Here is a 27914-nt window from a genome sequence, read left to right as displayed (position 1 = left end):
ATGTAGGTCTGTAGCAGTTTGGGTCTAGAGTGTCACCCCCTTTGAAGAGGGGGATGAGCGCAGCAGCTTTCCAATCTTTGGGAATCTCAAACGATACGAAAGAGAGGTTGAACAGGCTAGTAAAAAATCTAATCAAATCAAATTTATTTGTCACATACACATGGTTAGCAGATGTTAATGCGAGTGTAGCGAAATGCTTGTGCTTCTAGTTCCGACAATGCAGTAATAACGAACAAGTAATCTAACTAACAATTCCAAAAAAAACTACTGTCTTATACACAGTGTAAGGGGATAAAGAATATGTACATAAGGATATATGAATGAGTGATGGTACAGAGCAGCATAGGCAAGATACAGTAGATGATATCGAGTACAGTATATACATATGAGATGAGTATGTAAACCAAGTGGCATAGTTAAAGGGGTTGCAACAATTTTGGCAGATAATTTTTGTCTAGCCCGGCTGATTTATATGGGTCCAGATTATGCAGCTCTTTCAGAACATCAGCTATCTGGATTTGGGTGAAGGAGAAATGGTGGGGGCTTTGGCAGGTTGCTGTGGAGGGTGCTGGGCAGTTGACCGGGGTAGGGGTAGCCAGGTGGAAAGCATGGCCAGCCGTAGAGAAATGCTTATTGAAATTCTCAATTATAGTGGATTTATCACTGGTAACAGCGTTTCCTAACCTCAGAGCAGTGGGCAGCTGGGAGGAGGTGCTCTTATTCTCCATGGACTTTACAGTGTCCCAGAACGTTTTTGAGTTAGTACTACAGGATGCAAATTTCTGTTTGAAAAAGCTAGCCTTAGCTTAGCAGACTATGTCTCTAATAGTATAGTCTAAATTCCCTAAAGAGATGTCAATGCCAAACCACTTTCCCCTTTTCATACTAGATGTCAGGGTGAAGTGTGTCTGAATGGTGTTACATGATAATTATCTGTCAACCAAACAATAGTGAACGTTAATTTTCTCAGTTGAATGAGACTCATAATTGTTCTAAAAGTGGTTCCGATGACTCGTGATGCTTAATCATGACTCTGACATAGTGTGATCATCACTCAATATCTTAATTCATTCCTCTCCTCCAAGAGAAGGAAACTATTGATTACAGTATGTGTGAGACTATCGGTCTGAACACACAGATTCCTGCCTTCTGTAGGGGAAAGTGGCTGCAGTCACATTTTGTAGAGTGTACTTGTAGTAGTTCATTCCATTCCAGGGTTCTTCAGTGACTGTCATTATGTGAATATGTACCATCCCTGTGTTGAGAAGAAGACGTTCTTGAAAATCACTTAAAAGATGTCCGCAGCGATACCCCCTACTGCAGCAGGATATGGCCTCTTTAGTCCATAGCTAACCCATTGTTATCTTAAGCAGGCCGATGTCAGTACAACTCCTCTGCAGTCCCCTATCCTCTGTGCTAGATAAGGTGGAGACAGGATGTACTGTCTATAATATCCAAACAGGCTAATTTTAGACACTTCTCCAAACTATTCCCAAGGTTCTAGCTACATCCTGTTTTCTTAGTGTTGCTCCTGTAACATAACATTTAAAGCTGCAATATGTCACTTTTTGGACAACCTGACAAAATTCACATAGAAATGTGAGGTATAGATCTGTCACTCGCATTGAAAGCAAGCCTAAGAAGCGGTATATCTGTTCTATGTGCACTATTTCTATATGGCCCATTTTTAAGTTTAGTTTTTGTGTCTTTACTTTCGGTTTTGTACACCAGCTGAAAATTTATTTCACAGCAGTTTAGATGGTACAATGATTCTCTACACTATACTTGCTTGTTTTTTCACATAAACAGAAATTAGGCAAACTATTAGAATGTTAGCAACAAGGAAATGGCAGAGTGATTTCGCATAGTGCATCTTTAAAACACACACACACACACACAGGTGTAAACACTGTTTGTTCTAACGATGAGTGTTTTTAGTTTCTTCATTTGAATCTGTTCTTCAGTTGTTTTAGTGCTTCCTTGTCCTACTTCTCCTGCCAGGCTCCATTTGAAGAATTAGGTCTTCTCAAAACAAGTGTTTGCTCTAGGTACCTCTTTTCAGCTGCTAAGTCTTTGCACAGTGTCTTACAGGAGTCCCAAGGGGCTGTTGCACTGTCAGACTCAATTGTGGAGAACAGTGTCAAATCCAAACACGGTTTAGGGAACGATATAAAAAGTCAACACTGCAAGTCAACAAACTTGCATGGTACAGTAGTTAGCATCGTAGTAAACTGAATCGCACCTGGGGTCTGCTCCAATAACAGGCTTGGGTCACGTCCACTTTATAGGGAATCATTTGTCTCCAATTGGCCACAGCTGGTTGGTACCTCCTCTGTGTTCATGGTGTCATAATAGCGTCTAACACTGTAACACCCCCCAATTAACAGCATCTGACATGAACCCAGACAGTTTATCCACTAGTGTCATTCCAGTAACCAGTCATATGCTGCTCCTGAACGCAGCTCGCTCTGTCTGTTGTCAACGCTGCTAAAACAACTCTATCACAGGCGGTTGGTGGCACCTTAATTGGGAAGGATGGGGCTCGTGGTAACGGCTGAAGCGGGATCAGTGGAATGGTATCAAATACATCAGACACTTGGTTTCCATGTGTTTGATACCATTCCATTCACTCAGTTCCAGCCATTATTATGAGCTGTCCTCCCCTCAGCAGCCTCCACTGTTTAATGTGTCTGTGCAACGCCACTAAAACAGTTGAACCACCAACCTCGTTACCCCGACACCTACTGCTCCAGCAGCGCAGCTCTGTCAGCTGGTGTACACACCTCTGTGAAACGCTACTAACACAACGGCGTTGGTAGCAGGCAGCAAACACGAGAGCGTAATTACCACAGCTTGTGCATTTTTCATGGAGTTTTGGAGCGCACAGAGCCACAGACGACTGCACATGTGGTGTTCGTTTGGAAAAAGCAAATGCTTAACTGAGTTTTTTTTGTGGAAAGCTCTCTGCGTGAATTAAACATTCTTAACTTCTTGAACACTCCGTACTTAATGCTTTCTCAAAGAGAGCCAATTATATTATAGAGCTAGTTCCTAGCTGGAGCTATTTTAAAATAGTTTGACTGGAACACTGGGAACTGTATTGAATTGTGCTAGATAGGAAATGAGGTCGGTGTGTGTGACAGTGTCAGTGTGTGTGTGTGGTTTTAACCCTGTGTGTGTTGTCTTCACAGAATGCCGGGTGCTCAAGTCCTCATACTCTGCTCGCTCGCCCACTCCAACGAGGGCTGCTGGGAGCAAGAGCCCTGGACTCTCACGCCGTATCAAATCCCCGGGCATAGGTATACACATGCATGCACGTACACACAAACACACACACACACACAGTTATTGGATGATGGACTGAGTAACTGATTTTCATCTGACACTAACTAGTGTAATCACCTCAAAAAGAGTTTCAGGATTTTGGCAGGCTACAGGCCATATGGCCAATTACCAAACACTTATCTTAAGCTCAGGTAATTGATTTTGAGGCTATAAGTTGGACATTGAAACCTCGAGCTGTAAAACTCTCTTTCTCTCTGCAGTAAGAAGACCAATCCATTACTCCACCAGTAGCCAGTCTCCTGTTAAATCCCCAGGTAAGCCTGTTGACATCCTGCACTGCCCACTCTATTGGCCCATTACCCCACCACAACAAACCACTCATTTTCATCTACCTAGCTATCATTACTAGAGTTACTAGTACTACTAGTACTACTTGAGTTTTCCCCTGAGCATGAAGCCTAACCAAGAATAACTCCTGGCCTTAATCATCTCTACAATATGTTAAAAATAATCACTACATGAGTCTTTCTCAGAGAGGGCACCAATTAAACCCTTTTGAAGTTCCTGACTGCTTGGAGTCTTGGTCAGTACACCTGTGGCCTGAGGTTGACCTTGTGGCTGACGGGGCCCTGTGAGAGGTCCAGTTAGTCTCTTTCAGTACAGTATATTGTAATGTCAGTCAGACTCCTGCTGTGTAGGGAAGTGCCATCAATTACTCTGAAGGAGCTCTGCTCCACTGTGGACCTCCCTGGCCTGCCACCCTGACCCAAGACTATTTAAAGATCTCTGGATATCGCTCTCTCTTTCTCCCTCTCTCTTTCTCTGGCTCTTGCTCTCTCTCTCTCTTTTTCACTCTCTATTTTTCTCTCTCCTCTCTTCCTGGCCCTGGCCCAGAAACTCTCTCTGGCTTCTACAGTATGCATATAATCTGAGAACAGACTGGTGCAGGACCGGCTGATACAAACCCATGTACTAAATTAGCCTCAGTGCTTTAGTCTTCAGCTGCTTTCACTGAGCCCTTCTAATTGAATTGAATAATCACATCAGTTGTCTGGCATCACATTCCCTAGTAGGTGCTGTACTGTATTGGTGGTTCTGATTGCTATTCGCAGGTCCAGATTGGTTGTCTCAGGGAACGGGTACAGCGTGTGGCAGTGTACCTGCCAAGAACCTAGAGTGTGTGGCAGATGAGGCCTTTCACAGAAATACACTACCATTACCAATACAGCCGACTTCTCCATAGAAAGGCCCTGCTGTTTGAGGAGAGGACTGTTTGTGACACAGTTCCTGGAAGTAGGCTGCTTGAGGTACCCTTGAACCCTCAGGGTCGTAGCTTTCGTGTGGCCTTAGCTGCAGACAGATTATCCAGGCAGCCTGCGGAGGCACCTGGGGTGACCCTGCGTGTCTGTCTGCTGGAGCCAAACACAACCTGCTTCCCCCCACAGGGGACCGGACAGGAAGTTGGACAGTCACACACAGTTCTAGACACGAAACGCCACACTACACCTGATGAAAATCTAGCACTCGGCGATCTGGAGATATGTTTGTACAGAGCTTTGTCAACTCAGTGAAAGTAAACCCATTCAAAGTGAACTTTGTTGTGTCACAAATGGATTTCCTGCCCTATCGTATATCACTTCCTGTGATAGAGGCATTTCCTTTAGTGTCCAAAAAAATATGAAAAATAGAATACACAATGTAATAACAGTAATACACTTTTAACCAGCCACATCTCTCCAGAGGAAAAAGGACTTCCTCTCTCGTTTGCCCTTCCCCACATCAGCACATCCTGTTGGGCCAGCCCTAGCCCTATCATTATCTTACTATGGCTTCCTCCCTCTCTCCTTCCCTCTTTTCTCTCTCTCTCTCCTCTCCAGTCAATGGTGTCCCCAGCAGTACGATCTCCACCCCCAAGTCCACCAAATCCAACAGCTCCTCCCCCACCAGCCCCCGCAGTATACACAGCTTCAAGGTAAGTCTCACACACACACACACACACACACACACCATGTCTAACACACACACACTCACACACACACACACACACACACCACCTATAATCTCCAGATAATTATATTGCACTGTATGTACCTGTATAGGAAGAGTGATATGCTATAAATAACCATATAGTAGCAAATGAGTTAACCTCAAGTGCATTAGATCAGGAATAGTGGTTGGCCAGAACACTTGAATCTGTTGACAGTGGGGACAACTTTCTCTAGATTATTATTACAGTTTGGCAACACCTACACCGTGTTTATTTGGCAGGTCCATAATGTTTGATAGAACTTAGTTACTCTGAAAGACATCACAAAGTAACAAATTGGAAAGAAAGATTGATGATGTAATCCACCCAGTTCAAAGGAGTTTCACTTTGAGATTGTACTAAATAATGCATACATTTTTCTAGTCCAGGTAACAGAAATAAGCCTTATGGTTCGTGTACTTCTAGAAGTGTTGAAAGAGCTTCTCTTCCATAATAGAAAATATTACTGAGATGACTTGGCGGATTCTGTCGCATGTGAAAGCCAAGAATGCTTGAAAAAGGAGTCTTATAATAACCCATATAACCGATTCAAACAGCCATCACAGCTCTCTCTTTTGGAAAAGGCCTCGTCAAATTATTCATTATTTCCAACAATAGTCATCATTTCGATCCATTCAAGTTTGTGTTTCCTCTTTCTGTGCCTGATAAGTGACAGTAGGGGAGGCCTATCCATTAAGATAGGTCCTGACACCCTGTACTGTTCTGAAGGGCAGAACACTTATTTTGCGCCAAATGCATAATTAACACAGTGATATACATACCTGCTCACTTTATTTTGAGTTTGGGTAGGCACACAACGTCCACAGAATGGAGAACTGTAAGAGCAATACAGAAGAGACGTGTTTTTGTAGAATCGTCTTCTATCTTTCCATTGAGCTACCTATCTAATAATGGATTATAAAGTCGAATATCAAACATTTTCTTACCAAACTATACTGAACAAAAATATACATCCAGATTTGACTGAGTTACAGTTCATATAAGGAAATCAGTCAATGAAAATACATTCAAAAGGCCTGCACAAGTACAGTGAAATGCTTAACTTGCTAGCCCTTCCCAGCAGTGCAGTATTCAATATCAAAATAGTAGAACAAAAAACCCCACAAGAAAAAAGAGAGGGAAAAACACAAACCGAAGAATGTAAGCCATATACAGGGTAAGTGCCAGTACCAAACTATACCATTTAATTGCGGGGGTGTTTTGTATCAGTTTCCTGTCAGAACTCTGAAGCACTATTAGACACTACGGGGATCCATGAGCAAGTTATCCTGACACACTCTGTCATGGCATTATATTGGATTTCAAATGCATGCTACTTAAAGCAAAACCATTAGTCAATGTCCCCAGATCCCAGGGCTTCGTTCTGGATCGATGTTATGAAGCGGACCTGTCCTGTTGTATTACTCTGGAGATGTAACTGGCTAATTCGATCACCCTGCTAGTATTGATATCAAAACAAAGCATTGGATTGGGAGTTGCCTAACCAACAGTTGTGCACAGCCAACCTTGACCTCTAATCCATTGTGTGTGCCATTTTTTATATTTATAGTTGCCATGGTGATGCGTGTGTCCAGGTTTTGACTTGAGTGGTGGCTGAAAGGGGAAGGATGCTGACCTCTGTTTATTTTTCTCTCCTTCCCTCCTCTCTTCATCTCTTACTTTCTTTGTCTCCCCCTTTCCAGATTCCGCCACATCACACGTCTGCCACCAATGTGAACGGGTCTCCACACAGTCTGGAGTTGGCCTATAACATGAGTCCTGAGGGTAGGTGTCCCCTTCTCTGACATTTTCTTCAGTTTTCTCTCCTCCTCCTCCTTGCCTCGCCACTCCACTCCTGTCCTCATCCCTCCCTTCTCCTCTCAACCTCTCCCTTCTCCTCCCCTCTCCTCCATTTTCCTCTTCTGTTCTCCTCTCCTCCTTTCTCCTCCCCTCCCTACACTTCTTCCACTCCCCTCTCAACGCCTCCCTTCTCTTCTTCTGTTCTCCTCTTCTCCTCTCCTCCCTTCTACTCCTCTCCTCTCTTTACCCTGTGTCATCCTGTCTCTGTGCCAACTCTCACAGCTCCTGCCTGCACTCACTCACCCCTAAACACGTGGCCCAATGCATCCCCAATCCCCCCTAGGGCCTCAATGCAGGTTTTGTTATATTAGAATTGCTTACTCAGCGACACGTGTCGCATCACAGCAGCACTCACAACAGAGGGACAGAGAAGTGTGATGCGGAGAACAAGTGAAAAGATCTGTGTGCTTCTGCGTGAGACAGCCAGGCGGTATCAACACGTCCTTGGGCTGTGTGTCTGCATAATATTGTTGGTTCCTCTTTAGGAGAGGCCAGATATTAGTTCTAGGGTAGGAGCTAGGCTGCCTGGGTTAATGGGCAATTAATGACTTTATACTTTGATTAGATTAAAACACGATTAAAACGAGATCATATTCATTTCAAAACGAGATCATATTCATTTCACTGCAATGCAAGTTTTACCAGAGTAAGTACTTGTAGGTATTGTACGTCATTCTACACTGAGTGTCTAAAACATTATGAACACCTGCTCTTTCCATGACAGACTGACCAGGTGAATCCAGGTGAATGTATGATCCCTTATTGATGTCACTTGTTAAATTCACTTCAATCAGTGTAGATGAAGGGGAGGAGACGGGTTAAATAAGGATGTTTAAGCCTTGAGACAATTGAGACATGGATTGTGTATGTGTGCCATTCAGAGGGTGTAGGATCAAGACAAAATATTTAAGTGCCTTTGAACGGGGTATGGTAGTAGGTGCCAGGTGCACCAGTTTGTTTCAAGAAATGCAACGCTGCTGAGTTTTTCACACTCAACAGTTTCCTGTCTGTATCAGAATGGTCCAACACCCAAAAGACATCCAACCAACTTGACAAAACTGTGGGAAGCATTGGAGTCAACATCGGCCAGCATTCCTGTTGAACTCTTTCGACACCTTGTAGAGTCCTTGCCCCGACTAATTGAGGCTGTTCTGAGGGCAAAAGGTGGGGGTGCAACTCAAATATTAGGAAGGTGTTCTTAATGTTTTGTTCAGTCTGTATATATGTGGGCCACAGGAAGTAACTGAAAGAGCATTCTGATGTGCCCCGTTGTAACACATCTCTCCTCATCAGTTAACGGCAACAGCTGTAGCTCTATCACAACCGTCCTGGATAAGTACAAGGTCGGCAAGGTCATAGGAGACGGAAACTTTGCCGTGGTGAAAGACTGTGTAGAACGGTATGTAAATTTAGAATATTACATGTCTTTACATCTCATTGATGGATTTTCATATTTGCAATGAATGTTCACTCGGCTGTTGGACTTAAAAAGCCCTATTTATAAATGACCACGTTGATCAGTAGCTTTCAATGTGACTTAATAAGCGCCACGGCACATGTCATAACTGCTTCTAAGGCTTAATGTCAGCAGGCATTTATTTATAGAATTTAAGTAAGCATTTACTGTTTGTGTATGTGCGTGTGTCTGGGGTTCAGCCCATGAAATCCACTTCATTACCGTTTCCCTTCTGACTCAGCAGTTTGTCTGTAATATACAGAGAGCAGACTCCTTCCTCTAATCTGAAGGGCTAGACGCTCCAATACACCGTCACGCACTGTCTGATGCTTCAGCCTATGACTGTGTATGGGGATGCAACACTGTTCAGTCTACTGTTGGGTAGAACTTAGAATCTTAGTTTGTGATGAAACACACAAAAAAGTGCCTTTCAAACTTGTTAACATTTTTTATGGTTTGGCAGATGGTTGCACATGATTTGGGTAGGTTTGAAGGATTTACAGCAAATACAATATACCATGATTTGAAGGACTAGTGTTGCTGTATGTCTTTATAGGTCCACTGGGAAGGAGTATGCACTGAAGATCATTGACAAGGCCAAGTGCAGTGGAAAGGTAAGAGAGCAAGAGAGAGAGAGAGATAATATGTTGTTGCCACTGTATTTCTTTGACTGTGTCACCCAATAGCAGCTGAGCTCAGCAACCCAGGTTGTAACGTGGTGAATGAATGTAAGTGTTGCTGACAGTCCCAGTACCATGTATCAACAGAGACTGTTCTCTCAGACAGTGTTGCTGACAGTCCTAGTACCATGTATCAACAGAGAGACTGTTCTCTCAGACAGTGTTGCTGACAGTCCCAGTACCATGTATCAACAGAGACTGTTCTCTCAGACAGTGTTGCTGACGGAGTCCCAGTACCATGTATCAACAGAGACTGTTCTCTCAGACAGTGTTGCTGACAGTCCCAGTACCATGTATCAACAGAGAGACTGTTCTCTCAGACAGTGTTGCTGACGGAGTCCCAGTACCATGTATCAACAGAGACTGTTCTCTCAGACAGTGTTGCTGACAGTCCCAGTACCATGTATCAACAGAGACTGTTCTCTCAGACAGTGTTGCTGACAGTCCTAGTACCATGTATCAACAGAGAGACTGTTCTCTCAGACAGTGTTGCTGACAGTCCCAGTACCATGTATCAACAGAGAGACTGTTCTCTCAGACAGTGTTGCTGACAGTCCCAGTACCATGTATCAACAGAGACTGTTCTCTCAGACAGTGTTGCTGACGGAGTCCCAGTACCATGTATCAACAGAGACTGTTCTCTCAGACAGTGTTGCTGACAGTCCCAGTACCATGTATCAACAGAGAGACTGTTCTCTCAGACAGTGTTGCTGACGGAGTCCCAGTACCATGTATCAACAGAGAGACTGTTCTCTCAGACAGTGTTGCTGACAGTCCCTGTACCATGTATCAACATAGAGACTGTTCTCTCAGACAGTGTTGCTGACAGTCCCAGTACCATGTATCAACAGAGACTGTTCTCTCAGACAGTGTTGCTGACAGTCCCAGTACCATGTATCAACAGAGAGAATGTTCTCTCAGACAGTGTTGCTGACGGAGTCCCAGTACCATGTATCAACAGAGAGACTGTTCTCTCAGACAGTGTTGCTGACAGTCCCTGTACCATGTATCAACATAGAGACTTTTCACTCAGACAGTGTTGCCGACAGTCCCAGTACCATGTATCAACAGAGACTGTTCTCTCAGACAGTGTTGCTGACAGTCACAGTACCATGTATCAACAGAGACTGTTCTCTCAGACAGTGTTGCTGACAGTCCCAGTACCATGTATCAACAGAGAGACTGTTCACTCAGACAGTGTTGCTGACAGTCCCAGTACCATGTATCAACAGAGAGACTGTTCTCTCAGACAGTGTTGCTGACAGTCACAGTACCATGTATCAACAGAGACTGTTCTCTCAGACAGTGTTGCTGACAGTTCCAGTACCATGTATCAACAGAGAGACTGTTCACTCAGACAGTGTTGCTGACAGTCCCAGTACCATGTATCAACAGAGAGACTGTTCACTCAGACAGTGTTGCCAACAGTCCCAGTACCATGTATCAACAGAGAATGTTCTCTCAGACAGTGTTGCTGACAGTCCCAGTACCATGTATCAACAGAGACTGTTCTCTCAGACAGTGTTGCCGACAGTCCCAGTACCATGTATCAACAGAGACTGTTCTCTCAGACAAGAGGACACTCTAAATAAATAAACTATTTATTGCTCTGGTCTCTTAACTATCTAATGAAGGTTTAGCCTCTCAGCTCAAAGTGATGTATATCATGTATCTGTCAGAGCAGCTGACATTAGAGAAAACATGAATAAAACATGATAAATCTGATTCCATATTAACAGGATCAAAGACCAACCCAATGAACTAATACATGTCTATCTGCCTGGGGGTTAATAATGCAGGGTTGAATACCTAACCACTGTCCACTCTCTGTGTGTGTGTGTGTGTGTGTGTGTGTGTGTGTGTGTGTGTGTGTGTGTGTGTGTGTGTGTGTGTGTGTGTGTGTGTGTGTGTGTGTGTGTGTGTGTGTGCTCGCGTGCGTGTGTGTGTGTGTGCAGGAGCACCTGATAGAGAATGAGGTGGCAGTGCTGAGGAGAGTCAAACACCCCAACATTATCCAGCTGATAGACGAAGTGGACACACCCACTGAACTCTACCTGGTCATGGAGCTGGTCAAGGTACGTTCAACCACTATTGACCTCTACAGTATCTATTTAACCACTACTGACCTCTACAGTATCTAGTCAACCACTACAGACCTCTACAGTATCTATTTAACCACTACTGACCTCTACAGTATCTATTTAACCACTACTGACCTCTACAGTATCTATTTAACCACTACTGACCTCTACAGTATCTAGTCAACCACTACAGACCTCTACAGTATCTATTTAACCACTACTGACCTCTACAGTATCTATTTAACCACTACTGACCTCTACAGTATCTATTTAACCACTACTGACCTCTACAGTATCTAGTCAACCACTACTGACCTCTACAGTATCTAGTCAACCACTACAGACCTCTACAGTATCTATTTAACCACTACTGACCTCTACAGTATCTATTTAACCACTACTGACCTCTACAGTATCTAGTCAACCACTACAGACCTCTACAGTATCTAGTCAACCACTACAGTATCTAGTCAACCACTACTGACCTCTACAATATCTAGTCAACCACTACAGTATCTAGTCAACCACTACTGACCTCTACAGTATCTAGTCAACCACTACAGTATCTAGTCAACCACTACTGACCTCTACAGTATCTAGTCAACCACTACTGACCTCTACAGTATCTAGTCAACCACTACTGACATCTACAGTATCTAGTCAATCACTACTGACCTCTACAGTATCTAGTCAATCACTACTGACCTCTACAGTATCTAGTCAACCACTACTGACCTCTACAGTATCTAGTCAACCACTACTGACCTCTACAGTATCTAGTCAATCACTACTGACCTCTACAGTATCTAGTCAACCACTACTGACCTCCACAGTATCTAGTCAACCACTACTGACCTCTACAGTATCTAGTCAACCACTTACCGACCTCTACATTATCTAGTCAGCCACTACTGACCTCTACAGTATCTAGTCAACCACTACTGACCTCTACATTATCTAGTCAACCACTACTGACCACTACAGTATCTAGTCAACCACTACTGACCACTACAGTATCTAGTCAGCCACTACTGACCTCTACAGTATCTAGTCAACCACTACTGACCTCTACAGTATCTAGTCAACCACTACTGACCTCTACAGTATCTAGTCAACCACTACTGACATCTACAGTATCTAGTCAACCACTACTGACATCTACAGTATCTAGTCAACCACTACTGACCTCTACAGTATCTAGTCAACCACTACTGACCTCTACAGTATCTAGTCAACCACTACTGATCTCTACAGTATCTAGTAAACCACCAATGACCTCTACAGTCTCTAGTCAACCACTACTGACCTATACAGTGTCTAGTCAACCACCAATGACCTCTATAGTATCTAGTCAACCACTACTGACCTCTACAGTATCTAGTAAACCACTACAGTATCTAGTCAACCACTACTGACCTCTACAGTTTCTAGTCAACCACTACTGACCTCTACAGTATCTAGTCAACCACCAATGACCTCTACAGTATCTAGTCAACCACTACTGACCTCTACAGTATCTAGTCAACCACCAATGACCTCTATAGTATCTAGTCAACCACTAATGACCTCTACAGTATCTAGTCAACCACTACTGACCTCTACAGTATCTAGTCAACCACCAATGACCTCTACAATATCTAGTCAACCACTACAGTATCTAGTCAACCACTACTGACCTCTACAGTATCTAGTCAACCACTACAGTATCTAGTCAACCACTACTGACCTCTACAGTATCTAGTCAACCACTACTGACCTCTACAGTATCTAGTCAACCACTACTGACATCTACAGTATCTAGTCAATCACTACTGACCTCTACAGTATCTAGTCAATCACTACTGACCTCTACAGTATCTAGTCAACCACTACTGACCTCTACAGTATCTAGTCAACCACTACTGACCTCTACAGTATCTAGTCAATCACTACTGACCTCTACAGTATCTAGTCAACCACTACTGACCTCCACAGTATCTAGTCAACCACTACTGACCTCTACAGTATCTAGTCAACCACTTACCGACCTCTACATTATCTAGTCAGCCACTACTGACCTCTACAGTATCTAGTCAACCACTACTGACCTCTACATTATCTAGTCAACCACTACTGACCACTACAGTATCTAGTCAACCACTACTGACCACTACAGTATCTAGTCAGCCACTACTGACCTCTACAGTATCTAGTCAACCACTACTGACCTCTACAGTATCTAGTCAACCACTACTGACCTCTACAGTATCTAGTCAACCACTACTGACATCTACAGTATCTAGTCAACCACTACTGACCTCTACAGTATCTAGTCAACCACTACTGACCTCTACAGTATCTAGTCAACCACTACTGATCTCTACAGTATCTAGTAAACCACCAATGACCTCTACAGTCTCTAGTCAACCACTACTGACCTATACAGTGTCTAGTCAACCACCAATGACCTCTATAGTATCTAGTCAACCACTACTGACCTCTACAGTATCTAGTAAACCACTACAGTATCTAGTCAACCACTACTGACCTCTACAGTTTCTAGTCAACCACTACTGACCTCTACAGTATCTAGTCAACCACCAATGACCTCTACAGTATCTAGTCAACCACTACTGACCTCTACAGTATCTAGTCAACCACCAATGACCTCTATAGTATCTAGTCAACCACTAATGACCTCTACAGTATCTAGTCAACCACTACTGACCTCTACAGTATCTAGTCAACCACCAATGACCTCTACAGTATCTAGTCAACCACTACTGACCTCTACAGTATCTAGTAAACCACTACAGTATCTAGTCAACCACTACTGACCTCTACAGTATCTAGTCAACCACTACTGACCTCTGCAGTATCTAGTCAACCACTACTGACCACTACAGTATATAGTCAACCACTACTGACCACTACAGTATATAGTCAACCACTACTGACCTCTACAGTATCTAGTCAACCACTACTGACCTCTACAGTATCTAGTCAACCACTACTGACCTCTGCAGTATCTAGTCAACCACTACTGACCTCTGCAGTATCTAGTCAACCACTACTGACCACTACATTATCTAGTCAACCACTACTGACCACTACAGTATCTAGTCAACCACCAATGACCTCTACAGTATCTAGTCAACCACTACTGACCACTACAGTATCTAGTCAACCACTAATGACCTCTACAGTATCTAGTCAACCACTACTGACCTCTACAGTATCTAGTCAACCACCAATGACCTCTACAGTATCTAGTCAACCACTACTGACCACTACAGTATCTCGTAAACCACTACTGACCTCTACAGTATCTAGTAAACCACTACAGTATCTAGTCAACCACTACTGACCTCTGCAGTATCTAGTCAACCACTACTGACCTCTGCAGTATCTAGTCAACCACTACTGACCTCTACAGTATCTAGTCAACCACTACTGACCTCTGCAGTATCTAGTCAACCACTACTGACCTCTACAGTATCTAGTCTACCACTACTGACCTCTACAGTATCTAGTCAACCACCAATGACCTCTACAGTATCTAGTCAACCACTACTGACCTCTACAGTATCTAGTCAACCACTACTGACCACTACAGTATCTAGTCAACCACTACTGACCTCTACCGTATCTAGTCTACCACTACTGACCTCTACAGTATCTAGTCAACCACCAATGATCTCTACAGTATCTAGTCAACCACTACTGACCTCTACAGTATCTAGTCAACCACTACTGACCTCTACAGTATCTAGTCAACCACTACTGACCTCTACAGTATCTAGTCAACCACTACTGACCACTACAGCAGTATTCAGTGCATGCAACATTAATATTTTAGGTACCTTATCATTTAGGTAAGTTCTTAATTCAACATGAATGTGTCTAATGCGTCCATTTCCTGCAGGGTGGCGACCTGTTTGATGCCATCACGTCCTCCACTAAGTACACAGAGAGAGATGCCAGTGTCATGGTGTTTAACCTGGCTGGAGCCCTGAAGTACCTCCACAGCATGAACATAGTACACAGAGACATCAAGCCTGAGAACCTGCTGGTGAGTAGTGAGGGACCACACTGAAGACTGGGGTAGCCAGCTACACTGTAAGATCATATGTTGTTGAATTGACATACAGTAGTTACCTGACAACAATATGTCAGAATTGTTGTGACACAATTCCACCAGAGTGGCTGAGACATACACAACCTTTCAAAAGTTTGGGGTCACTTAGAAATGTCCTTGTTTTTGAAAGAAAAGCCAGTTTTTTGTCCATTAAATAACATCAAATTGATCAGAAATACAGTGTAGACATTGTTAATGTTGTAAATGACTATTGTAGCTGGAAACGGCAGATTTTTTATGGAATATCTACATGGGCCCATTATCAGCAACCATCACTCCTGTGTTCGCTAATCCAAGTTTATCATTTTAAAAGGCTAATTAATCATTAGAAAACCCTTTTGCAATTATGCTAGCACAGCTGAAAACTGTTGTTCTGATTAAAGAAGCAATACAACTGGCCTTTAGACTAGTTGGGTATCTGGAGCATCAGCATTTGTGGGTTCGACTAACTTTCTTTTGAAACTTGTCAGTATATTCTTGTTCTGAGAAATGAAGGCTATTCCATGCAAGAAATGGCCAAGAAACTGAAGATCTCGTACAACGCTGTGTACTATGGATATGAGATTTCAGATTTTCATATGGCATGCTAAAGTATTTGCATATAAAATGCACAATGCCTTTTGAATTGAGGTGACATGAGTTGGGAACTATGTTTTGTGTGTCTGCCCCTTAGGTGTGTGAGTACCTTGACGGCACGAAGTCTCTGAAGCTGGGGGACTTTGGTCTGGCAACTGTGGTTGAGGGGCCCCTGCACACCGTGTGTGGAACCCCCACCTACGTGGCCCCTGAGATCATCGCTGAGGCTGGGTGAGTTACTGCCAACTCAGGGAACCTGTACCTGTATCCATAGTATCAGACATTCTAGTGACTAGCGCCGCTGAAGGGGAAACCCACACGGATGTTAAACAACACGTCCTTCATATTTCTCTCTCTCGGCTCGCTCTCTTTCTCTCTCTGCTCTCTCTTTTCCTCTGTCTTTCTTGCTCTGCTTTCTCTCTTCTCTCTCTCCCCCTCTGCTTTTTCTCTCTGCTCTTTCTCCATCTCTTCTCTGTCTCTCTCCCCAGTTATGGTCTGAAGGTGGATATCTGGGCAACTGGGGTCATCACTTACATCCTGCTCTGTGGCTTTCCTCCCTTCCGCAGGTACACTACACAATGTTATGTAACCTCCAGACACCTACAGTACACTACACAATGTTATGTAACCTCCAGACACCTACAGTACACTACACAATGTTATTTAACCTCCAGAATACCTACAGTACACCACACAATGTTATTTAACCTCCAGACACCTACAGTACACTACACAATGTTATTTAACCTCCAGACACCTACAGTACACTACACAATGTTATGTAACCTCCAGTACACTACACAATGTTATGTAACCTCCAGTACACTACACAATGTTATGTAACCTCCAGAACACCTACAGTACACTACACAATGTTATGTAACCTCCAGAACACCTACAGTACACTACACAATGTTATGTAACCTCCAGACACCTACAGTACACCACACAATGTTATTTAACCTCCAGACACCTACAGGACACTACACAATGTTATGTAACCTCCAGACACCTACAGTACACCACACAATGTTATTTAACCTCTAGACACCTACAGTACACTACACAATGTTATGTAACCTCCAGACACCTACAGTACACTACACAATGTTATGTAACCTCCAGACACCTACAGTACACTACACAATGTTATTTAACCTCCAGACACCTACAGTACACTACACAATGTTATTTAACCTCCAGAACTCCTAAAGGGATATATTCTCAGGTACACCACACAACAACGTGGCTGGTCCTTGACGGGATAGTGTTCATTACACAGTCACCACGCTTAATGTTAACATGATAATCTCTGAAATTCTACGATTGGCCACCTGCTTCATATCTGATTCACACAGTTAAACCTCTACTAGCCTGTCTAGGATGTGCTTTAATTTACAGAAAACAGGGATTTAATCCTTACTTTTGGAAAACTCTTAGAAATGTCTAATTGATCTCGGGAATGTTCCCATAGACAGTCCTTACGTGTTGAGTGGGCTGCCTAGCACATCCGTTTGGCTTCCTTAGTGTAAACCCAGGCGTCTTGGCCCTCGCACATTATTCAGCTTTTTAAATATAGGAGATGTAAAGAATTCAAAAGGCAATCTAATTTGCAGGTGCATGGCAACAATTGAACAAGATGAAGGAAAAAGGAAACTGCACACTGCTCTTGACAGTATCACTCATATTTAATAAGCTTATGTATCGGCCTCACGGCCTTCGTCAGAGCTTTTGTGATTTAAAAAAAATGTGCATCCTTATGTAGACCTGGCCACACCCACATCCGTTCCAACACATCGAAGGGGGTCGGAGGCAAAGGAAAAATAAATAAGTGCTGCCAAATATAACAATATGCATTTCATAAATATTACAAAAGTGTATAAATAAGGCGTATTGAACACGTCTGTAAAACCACAATGAAGATATATAGTAAGTTTTCATTAGTCATTGGGTACATCGTACGAAAAACGTCAGAATAATCTACAAGAGACACATAATTCATGTTCAAATTCACAACATAACATACATTGGCTTTTCATCATTAAGTCCTTTAGGAAATAATGTCTGGAGGGTGAAAATTCAAAAACAATCTCTTTTACTCAGAGTATTATTAATATCACCTCCCCTGTCTGATTTCTTAACTTTCTCTATGCCACAACATCTAAAGGTGGAAATGTCATGCTTCAGGTCATTGAAATGTACAGTGACTGGATAATCCCTGTTGTTTCTCCTGATTGAACATTTATGTTCACTAATTCTCTGTTTGAGAGAGCGGGTGGTTTTACCGACATTACAGAGCCCACATGGACATTTAATCATGTAAATAACATGGGTGGTGGAACACGTAATAATGTCATTTATTTGGAACCGTTTTCCTGTGTGGCAGAAATATTCACACTTCATATAGGAGATGTGAATTTACATGAGTTAATTTGATGTTTTTTAAATTTTTATATACCTATGGTTTAGCATAACTATGATCTCGCATGATCTCGCATAGATTAACCGTTCGGCATAGACATAGACAAGGTCTCTGGATAGTAGTGTCATTGCAGTGAGGATTGTCTGCCAGAATAGAGCTGAGAGATTTATTATGTCTCATAGTCAGTCGTCCTATCCTCCCCCTACTTGTACCTCTTCTGTGGCTACTCTTGTTGTGTTCTGGTGTGTCCTTGAATTGATTCCTGGTGCTGAATTGCAAAATGCAGCCAGTTAGTTAGTGAGTGAAGGTGAGGGGATAGAAAGGACAATGGTGTCAGAGTTATTCTGACGCTGTGTGTCTTTGAATGTGACATAAATATTGTGTGTGTGTGTGTGTGTGTGTGTGTACTACAGTATTTGTGGGTGTATGCTGAAATATCCATCTGTTCACAGCATAGTATGTTTCTCTGTACAGTGAGGACAACCTTCAAGAGGACCTGTTTGACCAGATCCTGGTGGGACGACTGGACTTCCCTGCTCCCTACTGGGACAACGTCACGGACTCAGCCAAGGTAAACCACCACACACAGACACACCACCCCTGTCGCGTCAGCCCCCATTACATTTGGGTGGCAGCAACGAGGGGGTCGGAGGGTCCCGTTGAGATCTTCCGGAATGAAGGAGAGGGGAGCGGGAGTGAAGAAAGAGAGGGGGATGGTTTGGAAAGAGAGAAAGAGGGGATGCTGCACACACACCATCTCTTCTTCGGTTCTCACATCTTTCATTACTCCTCTTTTCTGTTCCCTCTCTTTCTCTTTCTCTTTCTCTTTCTCTTTCTCTTTCTCTTTCTCTCTCTCTCTCTCTCTCTCTCTCTCTCTCTCTCTCACTCCCACTCCCACTCCCACTCCCACTCCCACTCCCACTCCCACTCCCACTCCCACTCTCACTCTCACTCTCTCTGCCTCTCAAGTCAATAAAATGTTCAATTTCAATTTAAGGGCTTTATTGTCATGGAAAACATATGTTTACATTGCCAAAGCAAGTGAAATGGATAAACAAAAGTGAAATAAACATGACAAAAGTTCCAAAAGAATAAATAAATTTCAAATGTCATATAATGTATAGTGTTGTAATGATGTGCAAATAGTTAAAGTACGAAAGGGAAAATAAATAAACATAAATATGGGTTGTATTTACAATGGTGTTTTTTCTTCACTGGTTGACCTTTTCTTGTGCAAACAGGTCACAAATCTTGCTGCTGTGATGCACACTGTGGTATTTCACCCAACAGATGTGGTAGTTTATCAAAATTAGATTTTTTTTCAAATTCTTTGTGGGTCTGTGTAATCTGAAGGAAATATGTGTCTCTAATATGGTCATACATTTGGCAGGAGGTTAGGAAGTGCAGCTCAGTTTCCACCTCATTTTGTGGGTAGTGTGCACATAGCCTGTCTTCTCTTGAGAGCCAGGTCTGCCTACGGCGGCCTTTCTCAATAGCAAGGCTATGCTCACTGAGTCTGTACATAGCCAAAGTCACAGTGGTCAGGTATTCTGCCACTGTGTACTCTCTGTTTTGGGCCAAGTAATTTTTTTTTCTCATGATTTGATTGGGTCTAATAGTGATGTTGTCCTGGGGCTCTGTGGGGTGTGTTTGTGAACAGAGCCTCAAGACCAGCTTGCTTAGGGGTTTCTTCTCCAGATATATTTCTCTGTCGGGGATGGCTTTGTTATGGAAGGTTTGGGGATTGGTTCCTTTTAGGTGGTTGTAGAATTTAAATGTCTCTCTCTCTCTCTGCCTCTCTCTCTCTCTCTCTGCCTCTCTCTTTCTGCCTCTCGCTTGCGCCCTCTCTCAATGACTAGTGTGTGGTAAAAGGCATGGCGCTCCCTGCTCTCACTCCCTAAATGACCACCATGTGTTACAGTGACAGCAGCTATTTCAAAGCAAGGCTGAAATACTAATTAAATCCTCTGCTGCAGTGGCACCTCGACTTAACAAAGAAAAGCCTACGTCTAGAGATCTAGTAGAGTAGAAAATGTAGAAAATGGACTGATATAGACTGACATGGACTACCTGAACTTGTCCAATAAGACATGCTCATTTTCGTTTTCTGTTGCAAAATATTTTGGTACGTTTTGTTATGGTAAGTGCTAATGAACCCGACCCTGGTTGGAGGCACAGTGAATGTAGCCAAACCATGCTAGAGCACTGTTTGTAATGTCCTCCTGTGACACTTGTACATTGTTCTCACTGTGTGACATGACATGTCAAGGTAAAGTTGTGACGACATGACTTGAGAGAGACTGGACCCTGAAGATGTCACCGCTGATGCATGACCTGATGTGTTTTCTAGGAGCTGATTGGGCGGATGCTGCAGGTGAACGTGGAGGCTCGCTACACAGCACAGGACATCCTCTCTCATCCCTGGGTCACGGTAACTTGTCTTGTGGACTTTGTGTGGGTGTGTGTGGGGGTGTGTGTGTGTGTTCAGGACCATAAAGGAGAATGTGTGTGTGTCTCTACAGGATGACAACATGGAGAACAACATGAAGATGGAGGTGTCAGGTAAACTGAGGACACACTTCAACACAGCACCAAAGCCCAGCACAACCACAGCAGGAGTGTCAGTCATCATGGTGAGGAACAAGACAACAACATTCACTATCACAACCCATTATTTGTTTTCTGGTCCCATACACACATTGTTTCACTCCGTATACACAACAGCCCTCAGTCACAACCCTCTACTCTCTACCAACTACTCTCTATTTTCTGGTCACGTTTCCAATACACACATTGTGTATCTCCACTTTCCCTCATCTGAACTCTCTGTATTCCACCATCTGTCGTACATTGACACCCCAGAGTCCTCGTCTGTAGATTCTTGATATTTGCAGAAATGTTAAATCATGGTCTGATTTACTTGCCATCAGTCGTTTTCTGAAGGAACCAAAAACACAAAGCTAAAAGAAGCTTCCTGATTTTATTTTTATTGGCATCCGCTTATATTTCAAGATTGATTGGAAACCAACATGAGCTGTAACAAATGTTAGGCAATTCAGCACTACACCTACTCACTTTCAAACAAACAATAACTATTTTCACATCTAGTACTATTAATCAGTTGGTTACATAAGAGTTTGATCTAAAAGAACATGAGAGATTATCTGACAGGAAAGCTAAGAAATGGACAACTTCTGTTCATGTAATCATATCACTGAGGGTTTTAAGAGAGCAACATTTATTCAAAAAGCTTTCCCCTGGGATTACACACGGATAAATCCTGATTCATCATCTTCTCTCTAAAACGCGTTTTCATCCTTGCAGTACAAATGTCGTGTTTTAGTGTTGACGCAGTGTTCTCAGTGACTCCAGAGTACATTGGTCTGAAGAGATACATCCTTAGTCATATCCTACCATCCTCTTTCTGTTTTTAAGCTTTTTCCCACAAGCCTATGCACCTCCTGGCACAGTTATGTAACTTCCTGTTGTGGGTGGTTAACTTCCTCTCGATCTGCCGCACACTTCTGGTCACATCACCTCCCCTCTCTGGTCCACTTGGGGGTCTATTGAGCTGGAGCTGGCCTGTGAATACATGACCAATATAGCATAGGTCTGTCAATGGATGCATCTCAATTAGATCCCCCTCCTCATCTCCTTCCCTGGTCCTGAAGGAGACAATGAGAGGAAGCCTCTCTAGACTATTGAGATGCACACATGCTGTCTGCTTCCACCTGGGTCCAGTATACCCACTGCAGCAGTAGAAGGGGATTAACATGGGCTAAGGGGGGTGTAAGGGTTCATTTGGGACTGCCCCTGACTCGGGGTTAAACCTCATTTTGTTGTAAATCTCCTTTGACAGTTTGAGGTGTAAAGGAGATCCCCGCGCCCCTCCTGCTCATCCCACTCCCTCCTCCCAACTCATCCCAGGACCACAGGGGAAGCTTTGGAGCTGAGTGCAGGGTACCGATCTCCCCCGTCCTCCACTCTCTCCCCCTCTGCCAGCTCCAATAATGCCTCTCTATAACAGATTGATCTGGGCAGAATAACTCAGTAACTCTCTGCAGTGGCCTTGAATCAGTTTGCATGGCTGCTCTGCCCCCTCGTGTAATTTGCCTAAGCTCCTCTCTCCTCCTCCAATGGGGCTTCTTTTATTTTCTCTCTCTCTCACACTCATCCTCCACTTTTATCTCACTCATAACCATCTTCATCAATCAACTCGTCTCTGTGTGGACTGACTTTGTTGACAGTGATGTCACTGCTGTGTTGAGAGTTGTTGTCTGAGTTAGATTTGTACATGTTATTGTATTCTGTGTTGTTTTTGGCTGGCTGGGTGGTTATTTGGCATGCTAACTAACTAGGCCTAAGAGAAGCCCTCATTGCTTCTGCTGAACTAATTTTTAATTTGCCCCCCCGTCTCTGTCACTCATCTAAAGTAGTGCTCTTATAGTTAAGGCCCCTACAATAATCTGGGGACATTGAATGTCTATGGCAATTTTACAATATATTTGATGGCTATGTAAAGCCATGATCCTACTCCTACATGCATTGGCCATGTCTATGGCAGGTTGACATTTATTGTCATGAATCTTGCCCTGGAGGCAGAACTTAGCAATTTCTGCTAGATGGTCCAGCTGCAAAACAAAAATTTGCTTTTTGGTCTTAATTTAAGGATAGGGTTAGGAATTAAGGTTAGCGGTGTGGTTAAGGTTAGGTTTAAAATGAGATTATATTACTTTGTGGCTGTGCCAGCTAGTGACCACTCTGCAGAGCTGCCCCCAGAACAAGATTCATGACAAAACATTTCAACCTGCTGTCCTGGCCCTTTGGATACATTACAGTTCATCTCCTGATAATTGTTCAGTTGAGCTCTACCACCACCTTGTGGTCAAATATTTAAACTGCACTACTGCAATGGATGAGAGAGACAGATGAAAATTGCTTATATTGCCTTGGATTTAACATTGAACAGTACTCCCCAGAAGTTAAGATTTCTAAAATCATGTCATTGAGCTTACTAGCATCCTGAGAGATGATTGTCATAGCAGACTTTAGGCTAATCAATTCCAAGCCTGGAGAGCCACACAACTGGTTGAATCAACGTTGTTTCCACGTCATATCAATGAAATTCTATTGAACCAACGTGTAATAGACGTTGAATTGGTGTCTGTGCCCAGTGGGACACCACTGCTTCTTTTTATTTAGACATTGGAAACCAGGTGAGTAGTGGACTCTGGCTAACCAATGGCATGAACTGATCACTTAGCTACCAAGGACAGAGGAAAACCAGCAGTGCTGCGGTACACCAGAGCAGAAATCAAACAGGCCTACTTTCTGTGTCTCCTCTAATGTTGTTGAGCTGTGAGTAAGACTAGTCTCTGTCCCCTCTGCTTCCTCCCCGCCCCTTCCACCCCTCCACAACACGCCCACATTGCCACCCTCTGAATTAGCTCCAAGGCAATGGTATGTACTAACACTGAAGGCTATGCTTCTTCACTGCTTCTTCACTGACACCACGAAGACTCACTCAGCTAAGGGAACATGGGAAATCTTAATGCCTTCTGATTGTTACGTAGTTATTATTGTTATTATTATAGCAATCCAAATTATCTAGTTGGTTTGAGTTGTGATGAGGCAAAATCTCTCCAGCACAATTTCTCATTTTCCCTTACACTGCATGTTGAGCATTGATGATATGATTTGCTGTCTTGTTGGGTCAGTCTACTGTGAAGGGTCTGTCTACTACTGTGAAGGGTCAGTCTACTATGAAGGGTCTGTCACTGTAAAATCATCCCATCTATGGATGTTTCTGTCCGTATATATATATATATATATATATTTTTTTAATCTACTGTGTTTAATAATATATAGAAATGTTACTCCATGGACCTTACTGTCAGAGATCAGTGAGGTTGAACGTCATCTTGGGGCAGTTTTCTCTTCCCATTATATATTGACCCACTGTTCTTTATTTCTATCTCTCTCTACCTGTTTGGTTCTGTTGTATTGTACCGAAGGTGAGTGTCGGTCTGACTTTCTTTCCCTCACCCCTAACCCCTCACCCCTGACCTCTACCAGAACACAGCTCTAGATAAGAAGATGATCCAGCTGACTCGTCGCAGCCAGAGGCCCACAGCACCACCTCCGCCCCCACCACCGCCTGGGAAGAAAGTAGTCCCTCCTGCAGCCATGCCAGTCAAGCAAGCCTCACCCAACACCAAACACCAACACCCAACACCAGTCTCAACCAACACCAAGATGGCATCACCCACCAAGCCTGCCCTCCCAGAGGAGGAACCCAAGAGTCCTCAGACTGATGTGCCTGTCCCTGTATCCCCTCCCATCTCTCCTTCAACACCTACCAGACCCGTTACCTCTCCCTCTGTCCCTGTCTCTCCTTCCTCTCCTACCAAGCCTAACGTCTCTATCTATCCTACCTCCCCTACCAGGCCCAACAACTCTCCCTCTCCTACTAAACCTGTTATCTCTCCCTCTCCTTCCTCACCTACCAAACATGATATCTCTCCCTCTTCACCTACCAAACCTGTTATCGCGCCCTCTCCTTCCTCTCCCTCTTCACCTACCAAACCTGTTATCGCTCCCTCTTCACCTACCAAACCTGTTATCGCTCCATCTCCTTCCTCTCCCTCTTCACCTACCAAACCTGTTATCGCTCCCTCTCCTTCCTCTCCCTCTTCACCTACCAAACCTGTTATCTCTCCCTCTTCACCTACCAAACCTGTTATCTCTCCCTCTTCACCTACCAAACCTGTTATCGCTCCCTCCTCTCCCTCTTCACCTACCAAACCTGTTATCGCTCCCTCTTCACCTACCAAACCTGTTATCGCTCCCTCTTCACCTACCAAACCTGTTATCTCTCCCTCTTCACCTACCAAACCTGTTATCTCTCCCTCTTCACCTACCAAACCTGTTATCGCTCCCTCTCCTTCCTCTCCCTCTTCACCTACCAAACCTGTTATCGCTCCCTCTTCACCTACCAAACCTGTTATCTCTCCCTCTTCACCTACCAAACCTGTTATCTCTCCCTCTCCTTCCTCTCCCTCTTCACCTACCAAACTACAAATGTCCCCTTCTCTTTCCTCTCCAACCAAGCTCCATGTCTGTGCCTTCCCTGGGGCCTCTCATATGCCAGTTACTTGCCCCTCTGCCTCATCACCTTCCAAACGCAAAGCCGCCCCCTCTCCTCCTGCCCCTCTCTCTCCCTCCTCACCTCCCTCTCTTTTTACCTGCCCCTCTCCCTCTGACCCTCTGTCTCCCTCTGCCTTTCCCAGCCCTCCCTCACCCCTGACCTGCTCCTCTCCCTCCTCTCCCACCCCTCCATCACCCCTGGTGGGCCTTGACGTTGAAGCTGCTGCTACTGCCAGAGAGCTGTGAGAAAGAATGATGGATGAGAAGACTGGCTGCATGGTCTAATTTGTACCTTTCCAGCCCCCTTACCTCCACACGCCGTATCCCCAGACCTATGATTCGCATGTAGGGGGCTAGATACAGATAGAACCTCCATCCCCAGTAACAGTATAACAGCTGATGTCCACTGCTGTATCGTTCCTAGGCTCCCAAGCAGCAAATGGCAAAAAAAAAGCAAAATGGCTCCTACAACCTACAGTACAATCTCTGTAGAGAACCCATCATATCCACGCTCCAAGAGGGAAGTTGAGGTGTTTTGTACATTTTGGTTGATTTTGTATATACGGTATGTGTGTATTTATATATGAGCGATATGGAGAAAACAGAGCGAGGCCTGGCTAGTTAGTGTGTGTGGTTTCAGACAGGGTTTTCTGGAATGACTTCTGATCATGTTTTATTTATTGTCTGTGGTTGGTTGGTAGAAACACACATGTTGATTATGGGTAGAAGTGTATTATTTGGCGTGCTTGTTGTCTGTTGTAAGATAAACTGCTACTGTAGATGTATATAGTATTGTATGACAGACACGAGGCACCAGAATGAAAGTTGAAGGTTTGAGTTTTGTTTTCTTCTCTTGCCTATTTATCATTGGTCCGCTATGGAGCCTGTAGTGTTTAACTGCTGAACACCAAAAGAGAGACGCATCAGAGTAGAAGATGAACGTGTCAATGAGGAGAGGTGTGCCTGTGAAAATAGCTGCCAGATCAGGGGTGTGTTCAGGGCGGCAGGTAGCCTAGCGTTTTGAGAGTTTTTGGCCAGTAACCGAAAGGTCACTGGTTCGAATCCCCGAGCCGACTAGGTGACAAATCTGTAGATGTGCCCTTGAGCGAGTCTCTAAATGCTCCTGTAAGTCGCTCTGGATAAGAGCATCTGCTAAATGACTACAATGGAAATGTTCATCAGGCACAAAACGGAAGAAAACAGACAGGGTCTTCCTGGACATGTCCTGTAAGAAACATTTGCCCTCCATTGCTAAATGTTTTTCATTGTGTGCCCTAATGAACCTGACCCAGTAGAGTTAGATTCCTTTTCTGAAACCAGCTGACAGGAAACACTGGGAGCTCTATCCCCTCATATACTCATTTATCAGTCCAGATTTACCAGAAAATAATGTGAGGCTGTTCAACTTTGCTGTTGTCTTTGTCTGTAATGGTAATGCACATGTTTTAAAGTCCATGTTTAAGTCCCAAATCGCACCCTATTCCCTATATAGTGCACTACTTTTGAGCAGGGCCCACAGGGTTGGGGAATAGGGTACCATTTGGGATGCGGCCTGTATCTCTTTACCTAGCCTACTGCATGCAGTTGGTTAGAGTTTAACCCTTCGGATATTGATAATGGCTCCGATGCACAGCACTACTACTCCAAGGGGCTTTAGTTGCATGCCATGTTCCTCCCCCTGCCTCCCCACAAAACAGGTCTCACACACACACACACATCAAGCTGGTACTATTGTACATATAGTAGCTGTTCTGTAATGTTTAGTCAAACTACACTGTCATCATCATAATGCTTTTTTTATTGCAGTTTTAGTCTGGATACTTGTATAAAAATTACATTTCAAGCAGGAAAAACACTCCTGTCAGCTTTGGCCAACAGTTTTAGTTTGTGCATTTTGCCACTGTGACTCCCTTTATCATTATGTATTAGCAGCACATCGGAGAACTTCAAACGCAATAAAAAGTATTCAAATCAGTGTTTTAAAAACGTTTTTATTTCTTTGGCACTGTTTTTGATTGTGTGTAAAGGTAGAAATCAGATATTATAAGCCACTCACAATGAGGTAAAGTGACCATCAGCGCCATCCTGTGGACAATATCTGAAGCAACAACATGGCCTAATTCCAACCATTAGCCAATGAAAACAACTATTTGATGTGTTTTGCTCCAGACCTATCCGGATGAATCAGATCTACTGAGCCAATCACCAGGATAGAAACAGTTACCAGATCTAGCTCTAACATTGAGCCTATGGGGAAACAAGCTA

General features: G+C 43.6%; 1 protein-coding gene across 5 annotated transcripts in view; it reads left to right on the top strand.

Annotated features, from left to right (window-relative positions):
* The window catches only part of LOC109880592 (serine/threonine-protein kinase DCLK2), a 72995-nt gene extending 45371 nt beyond the window's left edge, over window positions 1-27624 (top strand). For 2 of the 5 annotated variants that reach the window (XM_031837870.1, XM_031837869.1), the window contains exons 4-17: window positions 3192-3299; window positions 3546-3599; window positions 5163-5257; window positions 7015-7096; window positions 8465-8570; window positions 9184-9241; window positions 11263-11382; window positions 15293-15439; window positions 16179-16312; window positions 16570-16647; window positions 18978-19074; window positions 20854-20934; window positions 21026-21136; window positions 24579-27624. In XM_031837870.1, the coding sequence (XP_031693730.1) occupies window positions 3192-3299; window positions 3546-3599; window positions 5163-5257; window positions 7015-7096; window positions 8465-8570; window positions 9184-9241; window positions 11263-11382; window positions 15293-15439; window positions 16179-16312; window positions 16570-16647; window positions 18978-19074; window positions 20854-20934; window positions 21026-21136; window positions 24579-25895 (2588 nt within the window). In that variant the 3' untranslated portion in view covers window positions 25896-27624. Of the gene's footprint in view, window positions 1-3191; window positions 3300-3545; window positions 3600-5162; window positions 5258-7014; window positions 7097-8464; window positions 8571-9183; window positions 9242-11262; window positions 11383-15292; window positions 15440-16178; window positions 16313-16569; window positions 16648-18977; window positions 19075-20853; window positions 20935-21025; window positions 21137-22362; window positions 22464-23766; window positions 23862-23950; window positions 23964-24578 lie in introns of all 5 variants that reach the window. The other 3 variants (XR_004212008.1, XM_031837872.1, XM_031837871.1) reach the window with 3 other exon arrangements.
* The last annotated feature ends 290 nt before the right edge of the window (window positions 27625-27914 follow it).

Source organism: Oncorhynchus kisutch, linkage group LG12, assembly GCF_002021735.2.
Source record: "Oncorhynchus kisutch isolate 150728-3 linkage group LG12, Okis_V2, whole genome shotgun sequence".
Lineage (NCBI taxonomy): Eukaryota > Metazoa > Chordata > Actinopteri > Salmoniformes > Salmonidae > Oncorhynchus > Oncorhynchus kisutch.
Note: the sequence above shows the minus strand (reverse complement) of the source record. Positions and strands in the feature narration are given on the sequence as shown.